The sequence below is a fragment of the Montipora capricornis genome, chromosome 3 (genome assembly GCF_036669925.1).
Source record: "Montipora capricornis isolate CH-2021 chromosome 3, ASM3666992v2, whole genome shotgun sequence".
Taxonomy (NCBI): Eukaryota; Metazoa; Cnidaria; class Anthozoa; order Scleractinia; family Acroporidae; genus Montipora; species Montipora capricornis.
Genome location: NC_090885.1, coordinates 21,484,326 through 21,494,325, shown reverse-complemented (window position 1 = coordinate 21,494,325; position 10,000 = coordinate 21,484,326). Strand labels below are relative to the sequence as shown.

At 40.4% G+C, this 10,000-nt stretch overlaps 1 protein-coding gene across 1 annotated transcript in view; it reads right to left on the bottom strand.

The window, feature by feature from the left end:
- The window catches only part of LOC138040903 (cathepsin L1-like), a 13,718-nt gene extending 6,624 nt beyond the window's left edge, over positions 1 to 7,094 (bottom strand). Inside the window, exons 1-3 of the mRNA XM_068886618.1 lie at positions 6,834 to 7,094; positions 602 to 830; positions 109 to 274 (exon numbers count right to left, since the gene is read on the bottom strand). Coding sequence (XP_068742719.1) covers positions 109 to 274; positions 602 to 830; positions 6,834 to 7,004 — 566 coding nt within the window. The 5' untranslated portion in view covers positions 7,005 to 7,094. The remainder of the gene's footprint in view (positions 1 to 108; positions 275 to 601; positions 831 to 6,833) is intronic.
- Positions 7,095 to 10,000: the final 2,906 nt, after the last annotated feature.

The following is a 10,000-nucleotide window of genomic DNA, read 5'->3' as shown; positions in this document are numbered from 1 at the left end:
CGCCGTAGCCGTCGTGGTTTGTTAAATTACCTACTACAGTAAACTTAGGGGTCAAGGCCAAATGTGAGAGACACTTTTGGGTTCTGGGATTCTTGGTTTGTTTAATACTTGAAACCGCAGTCTGCAACTGCCTTGTGCGGCGGCAAGTAATCTCGACATCCCGAACAATCCACAAGATTCTGTTCGCTGAGTGAGACCAGTTCCCCTGTTTTCTTGCAGTGTTGTCCTTCAACTGATCCTGTTACACTAAATGACCACGATTGATCCAACATACCTGAAAAGCAAAAGAAAGTAACTCAGAAATTTAGTGATAAAATTCGACTCTGAGGTGATTCCAAAACTTCTCCTCCTCGAATCACTCCCGCCGCAAGTGGAGCGAAGAAATTCAAAACAGGAATCATCGAAGGAATGTTAGAGCCTCTTCAAAACCATGTATGTATTCCGTAACTAAAGGAAACTTCAGAGATAGATAATTTTTTCGCATATATGGGAGGCATAACATTGTTGTTTGGTCAATTTTCTCGTACAAAACTTGATCGAAGGCATGTGCTCTCCGGTCCCGCACCATTTGCTTCTAGTCTCAATGAAAACAAAAACGTACCCTGGTTCTTAACTGGCGTGACGCATCCTTTTGTCCTCCAGTCAACAGAAGAGGGTAACGTTATTCCGCCGGGAAGAAGTGAGGGAAAGCCTTTGGGACTCATATCATCGGAGTAACGGAAGTGAGCTCGAGGGACCACGAAAAAGTGGTATTCATGGTCGGTCAGGTCACCGAACTGGTTCATAGCCAGGGAGTAAGAATGTTTTTCAGAGTTGTGTCGTTGAATTTTCTGAAAGAAAATTGAAGTACAGGAGCTACGCGAAAAAAAAAATTGGTGGAAGAGAAGGGTGGGGGGTAGTTCAGGTGGTTTTCATCACTGGAAATCAACCAGTAGCAATCGTCAGATGAACGTTGATATTGCAGACCACAAATGAAGTCACCAAAAATTTATTTAAAGGAAACTTGACAAATATGATGCATTAAGTCATAAACGCATGGATTTCTAGTAGACAGTGACAGTAGTGGACAGATCACTTTCAATGATGTTGTCACTGTGGACAGAACATGCTGCTTGCACAAAATTATTACTAAAGCAGTAGAGTTTGCCGGTTGGTATCAATGACTACTACATATATTTGTTGTTTAAAAGATTTGTTGTATTTGTTCAAAAGATATAAAGATGTGTTGCAGAGAAGAGTTCACCCCTGGGCGATATGTTTCCCCGCGTCTGTTTTTGTGCCTCTCGGACTGTGCCGAAATATCGAAGGCGCACTTTCCTACACTCAGAGAAGGAAAAATGGGGAAAGACGATTTGTAAGTGTCTCAATTGCCTTAAAAATACAATGTACGACATGTTATCGTTTCTTTTTCAGGCTGATTTGCTAAGTCAATGCCTTTTTGAAGGTCTTTGTTACAAAACCTGCTTCATTCATACACGATTTCCCTAGCAGATGTTGTTATGATCGGTGACAGGCGGACCACTTTCTGTCGTTGTTGTTGTTATCGATCTGTAGAAGGATAAATACATTACGGTGGTTGCGATTTGCTCGGTAACAAAGTTTGAAAGCAAATAATTCAATGAAAGATCAACAAAAACTGAAAGTGTCAATCGAGTCCTGCGTTATTATTTTTCTGGTCGTTCCGAGCTGTTTTAGGCGTCATTTTGCGAGATCTTTTCTCGACCACCAGTTAGAGTCAAGAAGATTGACGAGGCAGGCAACACCGAGCCGCCGTCCAGTAACCTCGTCTTGTTCAAGTGGGAACTGACGCCAGACCAGTGAAATTCTCACGTTAAAAACACCAGCATTCGATCGATTAGGGATCTCCTCATACCTTCGCTGTATTTGAGCTTCAGTGCAAGGCGACCGTTGCCAAGCGTTGGCAAGCCAACGGTCGCGTTGCACTGATTACTGGTTGCCAGTATGGCAAACCCAGTCGGAATCTGTCTTTAATTTCGTCGTTTTTTATTTTTCGTTTTCTTTTTTTTTTTATTTTTTTTTCCGTGTCGGTAAAAGTCTTGCCTGTCACTCCCCTGCTAAGTGGTGTCTTTGTGCATAGCGCCTTCTGCGCGTATTTTCTTAGGATCGAGAGGGTAGTGGGAAATGCTTAGATTTCTCTGGTAGGCACAGTAGAAGGATTAACTTAACCGGCAATGGCGTCGAAAGTCATGTAACGCGAATGGCGTTTTAGTGGATCTTTGAACAAAATGTACCCTTATGAAGCTCAATAATGGCAAGCGAATTGGATACTGAACAAGACAGGCGGTCGAATGTTAAAAGCGACGAGTAATGGACTTCGACAAGAATCTGTCGCCCATCGACCCGTAATCAAAGTGAGCTCTCTTCCTAAAATTTTGCCAAGTGTGGTGTTTCGTACAACACTGAAACCAAATGAACAGTTCTCTGGTAACTCAGTATGGGTTCAACAAAGACAGAGAAGGAATCTATTGGATCTGTTATCTCAGTTGTCTCGCTATTTGTCAGATTTGTATTTACCTGTTCTCAACTCTGCACAGTCTTCCGGTATAACAACTGGAAATTTCACTAATAAGTCATTGACGTGAATGGCGTTTTAGTGGATCTTTAAACAAAATATACCCTCATGGAGCTCAAGAATGGATCGTCAATTGGATTAGCAAGACAGCGCTGAAAAATAAATATCTGAATTTTAAGAGACCAGTAATGGTCTTCGACAGCAATTTCATTTTTCGCCTTTGGGATATCAAGTGACCTTTGTTTCTAATATTTTACTAACTTGGTATTATATAAAACACGGAAATCAAATAGCAATTTTTTTATGGATTTAACAAATTAACATTGAAGGAATCGAACGCCTACAAGAATGCATCACAGTGTTTACTCAAGTCGCATCTTAGTTGTCTGACAACTTACATTTACCGGTATTTTGTACTCAACTCTGCAAAGGTGTAAAATATTTGGAAATGTGACAGTGAAGAATTATTTGAATGAAAGTTGTTGTCGCTTTTGTGCTTCATTATTTACGGTCAGCGTTCCGAGTCGAAAAGGGTTTGATGTGAACTGTCAAAAATGTATTTAATTGCATCTCTTGTTTGCACGCACGCAATTGAAATAGGAAGGTTTTTTAGCCTCTAACAGTAAATATGTTATTTGTTTCGATTGATTTTTCGCTGGAAAAAGATTTTGCCGAGATATTTCCAGCCTTTGTGAACTTTAATATCATGTTGTATAATTTTCGAGCTTAACAAATTTGCATACGAGTGTTGAAATGAAATGTGATACGGGAGCATTTTTGTGGTATAGTGTAACGAAAATAAACAGGTCTGTCGGAAGCTTGCTTGAGTTTCAACAAAATGACCCCCAAAATCGGAAAAAAAAATCTGACACTGATGAATAATAAAGTAGCTGCTATCCCCAAAACGATGGAATTACCTGGCGATAAATAACCTCGTCTTGGAGAGTAAAGTTTTGACTGTCAACCTGAAGAGTTGGGCGATTGTGATCTTTGTGTTGAATTCGCGCATTTCTTGTCAAACTTTATAACACTTGAAAGAAAAAGAAAACTAACAAAAACAAAACCCGGTATCTGTGTCAAATGATGATTTGACACAGATGCTTCACTGTTTCGCGAGTAAATTCATCACGGCGCCCGCTGAATACGATGTCACTTTCGATTTTGCGCTTTTACTCGTGCAGCCAAAAGTACAATAGCAAACATCTCCCAAAATGTTTGTCGCTGATCGTAACTCTTTATATTCGGGGTTAAAAATTAATGTTTTTTTCATGTCATAAATGTTGTTGCTGATGGCAAAATATTTTATTCTCGATCGACCGTCCAGAAAACTTCCTTCTGCTCTTCCCAAAAACTTTGTATCACTATTTATTTACTTTTGCATCAATATTTGTTTCGCATAAAGCAAGCTAACAAAATCAGTTCTTTGCTTGGTCCGCATTTGTTAGCGTTAAAATAGAACTTTCGGTCCAAAGCTTCTGTTTTGAGGGGAATATTGTTTTGGTCTCCCATCCAGATACTAACCCCGCCGAATAGGATTTAGGTCAGCGAACTTTAGTATAACAAAGCTGTCAGAGGGCACGCTTAAACTTGTGATGAAAAGAAGTTGTGAGGGAACTTGAAAATTATCAACACGTCAGCCCTAGCCTGCGTAACAAGCGTTCCTGTTCGAAAGAAGAGCTCCCAAACGATTTTCCGGAAACAGGCCGCGCGAAAGTTGGGTCAAGAGATTGAAGGGACGCTTGCAAGAAGATCCCCAATTTTTGAAAAACGCCCACTTTTTAAGGGTTGACTTGACACACGCTGATTGACGTCTCATTAACAAATTAGCCAATAACAGATAACCTTGTTAACACATGTTTGACTTCCCTCAAAACAAACCGAGGCACCGAGGAAACAACCGAGCGATCAATGCAGAATTTGCCAGTGTGATTTTAAAGTTGAATTCTCAGCCGGGTACGACTGGTTATGTTTCTTCCGAGAATTTGTTTAAACCATCGAAAAAAAACTTACGGACAAATTCTAGCTGATATTTGCAGAGCGATTGGAATAGAAGTTAACAACAGCCAATTTTCAGAACTTGTAAGCAATCCGTGCGCCCGTAAAATACGAAATTTAGAAACATAACTCGCACAGAGTTCGATGAATAGTGAAGGCCGTTAAATGCAAATTAATCTCCACCAAAGCTGACCTTGAAACCATTCAAGAGGTTTTAGTTTAAAACTAGCGACGATTTCAGTGCGATTTGCTGGCTATTTCTTGGTGCAGAGTGGTTGATGAATGGATCGTACTAAATCTCCAGGAAATTACATGCAAACCTAGTCGCTAGTTTGATTAAACACAGTACGTTTTTGGTCAAATCGGCACGAAATCGTCGATGAAATAGCAAGTAACAGTGCTTAAAAAAATCGCATGACTGTACAAAGGAGCCACTTTCTTCTCACAATAAGAGAAGGTAATTGTGATTCAAGCTCACATTAGGCAAGGTAAGCAGAGAATTTGACGAATTTCCTTGATCCTGAAACATGTGGATTCTGATAGTTCACAGGCATTTTATTAATTCATCCTGCGTAAATAAAGTATCTTTTGCAAGCGAATGAAAAGCTTACTTCAGTCCAGTCCAAACTTTTCGTCGACAATAAGCGCTGCCAAAGTTTTCTTAAATAACGATCGAATCTTTTGCTTTTAGTGAATTACGGAAACGCTGTCCATAGCGGCTTCAGCTGACACGTAATTAATAATATTGAATTTCCCTTGATGGATATCGTCCAAGCAGTCCAGATTTTCATTTAAATCACATCATCCTGCATCCTGTTGGCAAAACGGCCATTACATCTATACAGTTAAAGAGATGGCGCATTGACAGTTCTTGTTCCCTTTTCAATGTAAAACCCGAGACCCGATTCGCTCCGCTCGACACACGATTCTTCCACCATTGTCTTTGTCACGCCAAAACAAGAAATATTTTGCTCCAGCATTGTCACCTGTCAATCATTGTGACTATGCCGCACCAATCAGAAGCCCCCGTTCGTGGGCGAACGGGTTTTTCAAAAATAGGGGGTCTTCTTGCAAGCGTTCCTTCAATCTCTCGACCCAACTTTCGCGCGGCCTGTTTCCGGAAAATCGTTTGGGAGCTCTTCCAGGAACCCTTGCTACGCAGGCTACGTCAGCCCAGAAGCCAATGTTTCTCGCTTCTCTTTTATTTGTTATTCTTCAGAGACTGGAATGCTGTAGTTCAATACCACACAATTCAGTGCCTTCTGAAATTCTGTAACACGTACCACAGGCAACCCAGTTTATGCTTCACGGAAGCATCTCGTTGGTAGATTCGAATAGATTCAAATGCTTCGAATTCCTGTGATTTGGTTTCTTGCACCGATCATGTTGAGAAAGCTTTATTATATGGATTTCAGGATCGCTTTCTCGGTGAATTTTCGAAAAATAACGCTCAAATTTGGCGAGGGTATGAGGACATCCCGCGAGGACATGTCGCGAGGAAATGTAAAAATATCATCCGAAGTTATATTATCCTCCCCAGACTACTCGCCAGCAAAAATGCAATATTTATATCCTTTTTTAAAAGACTTTCCTCTCATCCCGCGTTTTAGAATAGTCCGTATACTCCTTGTTTCAAAATATTCGATTTTTTCCGTGTTTTAGAATATTCCATATATTCCGTATTTTAGAATATTCCATGCATTCCTCTATTTCCACCATTCCATCGAATAGGGTCACCCGTTGGCGTGACCGTTTGAGGGAGTTGCTCAAATGACTTGAATTTCGTATATGTTTTATACGAGGGCTGATGTCCTGCATTTTCAGGAGCACGCAACGTCAATTTTCGAAAAATATCTGTTCGAAAGACAACTTGAGATCTAGAGTTTTCGGAAAATTTGTTGTAAAATTTTTTGCTTGCCTGACTGTCCTAGGATTTTCGAACATCTAAAAAACGGTATAATTGCCCATTTTTAACGGATTTTTACCCTAAAAAGGTCACCTAGAAGTTTCGGAGCGTTTTTTCAGGCTGAAATTTTCGAAAAGGTAAGTTTCAGCTAGGAAATCTGAACAGATGAAAAACTTTTAGGGATAAAAATATGCCTATATACCAAAGTTCGTTCAGCTATGTTTAAGTAGTTTTGAACTATATTCTCGTTGGGTGTTCCTGCATTTTGAACAGATGGGCGCGTGAGCTTCGATTTTGAAGGTATGGTGTAAGAACTTTTAGTACAATGCGGCTTAGAAACAAACTTTCAGTCATTAAAAATCTTTATATAATGAAAAAAAACGTTGATATGTAACTCACCCTAAGGTTATCTCTCCAAATGGTGTAACGCTTATATTCCTCCGTTGGTGTATCATACGTTTTATCGTGAAACGATTTCCATGCCCACCATTTGGCTTCGTATTCTTCATTCCTCATAACGTAGCCACTTACAGCAATAAAACACACAATGAATGAGTAAAAACTCTTCATTTTTAAATGTGGTTCGGATTGAACTTGGGAATAAAACCAAGTTATTTTTCTATGCACATAGTATGGTCACAAGATAATCTCGTGATTGATCGTATATCCATTTCTGAAACACGATATTTTTCTGTGTAACGTGACTGACGTAACGCAATGTTTTCATTTTCCAAACGTAATGCACTAAAGAGGTAAAAATTCAAGCCTTCCAAGAGGAGCCCAACTAGGACTTTGTTTTCTGGTTTTTTCAGACGTTTAACCCTTTCATTAATTCTCAATATAAAAAAGTAAAGTAAAGTCACTTTATTTAACGTCGGTAGTTCCTTCAGCTCCGACGCTGGTATTAAAAACTCTTCATTTTAAATGTGGTTCGGATTGAACTTGGGAATGAAATCAAGTTATTTTTCTACGCACATAGTATGGTCACAAGATAATCTCGTGATTGATCGTAGATATATCGATTTCTGAAACACGATAATTTTTCTTTGTAACGTGACTGACGTAACGCAATGTTTTCATTTTCCAAATCTAATGCACTAAAGACGTAAAAATTCAAACCTTCCAAGAGGAGCCCAACTAGGACTTTGTTTTCTGCTTTTTTTAGACGTTTAACCCTTTCATTAATTCTCAATATAAAAAAGTAAAGTAAAGTCACTTTATTTAACGTCGGTAGTTCCTTCAGCTCCTACCCTGTTATTAATGGCAGCCGGCGGTTCACCCTTTACCCCCCTTCCTCTGTCAGTGCTCCATTTTACCGGGGTATTTAAAGCTATAACTACACAGATCAGAGGAAAGTCGAAACAGACCGTGGTTTAAGTCACCGAGGATCGAACTGGGGACCCCTTGCTCCGAAAGCCGCGCTCTATAGCTTTAGCCAACTGTGCTACACCTGCAAGTGTTGGTTAGTGAGGAGAAGGGAAACCCGAGTACCCGGGGAAAAACCTCTCGGAGCAGAGTCGAGAACCAACAAAAAACTCAACCCACATATGACGTAGAATCCGGGCTGCATTGATGGAAGGCGAGTGCTGTCGCTGCTGCGCCAGCCCTTCTCCCCCTCCCCTGAATTTTAATTCTCCCTACTGACTGCCACTCACTACTCTTAACGTCAGTTGTGGGAATTTGATATTTCTAGACAAAAGGATTCACTACTTGCGCAATCCCATAATACACCTCTTTGGGGGGTACGTAAAAGAGGTGTATTATGGGATTTCTGCACCAGTGAATGATGAATTTCTTTATTCTCGTCACCAGTCTACTAACAAATGTATTAAGCCAAGAGAAAATGAGGGGACAGAGACGGAGTCTCAGGGCGTTGGTCGGGATATGTCATGTCCACGAAAGTTATTTTTAGACGAGCGAAAGTCTTTGTTCTAGCGGAAGTCTGTCTTCCGAGACGTCCGCATACAGTCTTGTCTCGCTCTGAGGTTCTTAGTGAAGAGAGAAAATTGCGGCGCACGTGGAAGGCTAATGAATATTTATTTTCTGTCAAACATCAGACCGAGGTTGGCCTGCATGCGGACGTCTCGAAATACAGACTTCCGCCAGAACAAAGACTTCCGCTCGTCTAAAAATAACTTTCGTACACATGACATATCCCAAGGGCTGGACTGGGAGCCTCCTTCTCTGTCCCCTCATTTTCTCTTGATTGAGCTTGTGAGTCGAAATTTTGAATCAATCTCTCTTGGATACAAAGCTTTGCTTGCCTCAGCATGAACCAGGACGACCTTCTCAAACCTATGCTTTTTCGTGAGTCCTGTCCTAGAACGACGTCTTCGAAAGAGACCGCTTTACATGCAGTTATAGTTTCGCGAAACTGTAACTGCATGTAAGCGATCTCTTTTGAGCTGTTTTTCCTTTATCATTGGTAAATAAACGTTCTTACACAGTTTACGAATTGTTGAAGCAGAACAGACATGTAAGTGTTTATTTGACCCATCCTGCCCTTTCCTGTTAATTACGTTTTCCCTCTGGCAAAACGCGCGCTCTCGACACGAAAACTGGGAATTACTTCGAGAGTATGGAGACGGGTTAAATTACATTGAGAAGAACCTTTTCCAAGATGGGCCGGGGAAAAAAGTAAAACTTTTTGATGGCTTTTAAATCGATGCTTCCGCGAAGTCCGCCTAACCACTTGGAACTTCGGCGCCGAATTGTCGGCGGCAAACTGACTAAATCGTTGAAAGGTTAAATCTCTTTCTTTGTGTAAAATCCAGTCAAAAGCTGAGACATTAGCTGGACTTAAACTAACCTCGTATTTCCGACCGCCGGAAATACGTCTGCGTTCGCAGGCTGGAACCTGGAACCTGTTAACCCAAAATATGGTCGGTAAAACAAAGAGCATCAAAGAGACGTAGAAGAGCACTTCAAGGCTCATCATGACCAAATCAATCGTGCAGTTTTTCAATGATGATATGGCTGACTTCTACTCCAATTTCAATGGTGTGACAGCCCAAGTTACGAGTGAGCTGATCCAACAGTCCTTCGTGAAGGGTACGCTATATATCTGGATGGGTACCTCAACAACTTGAATGACACTGATCATGGAATAGTTTTCACAGTGTGCTTTTTGTGACTAGTACAATGTTTTTCAGTATTTCCGGGTAGTTGTGCAGGCTTTTGTTACTAAGTATTACCGTAGATGTCCCATTTAGTTTAAGAACAAACATTTTCATTGACCTAATGTTTTCTTTAAAGTGAATTTGTAATTTTCTGAGCATACATCTTCTTGTCATAGATTAATTAACAGCTAAAGAGAAAGTAACTGTCGTTTTAAAGCATTGCACGTTTTGAGGAAGAAGGTTATCCAGTCTCTGCCAAACGTATAGATATTTGGAGACGTTGACTTTAGCAAGTTTAAGTTTATCATCCTTGAGAGGACAGTCAAGTTGATAGGGTTTACTTTAGTTTCATTGCTAGGTGCTGTATTCAAAGCCCAACACTGTTTTTCCTTTTTCATGAAACGTGCTTATACAGTTTACGAAAAGACACATACTCATCCAGCCATT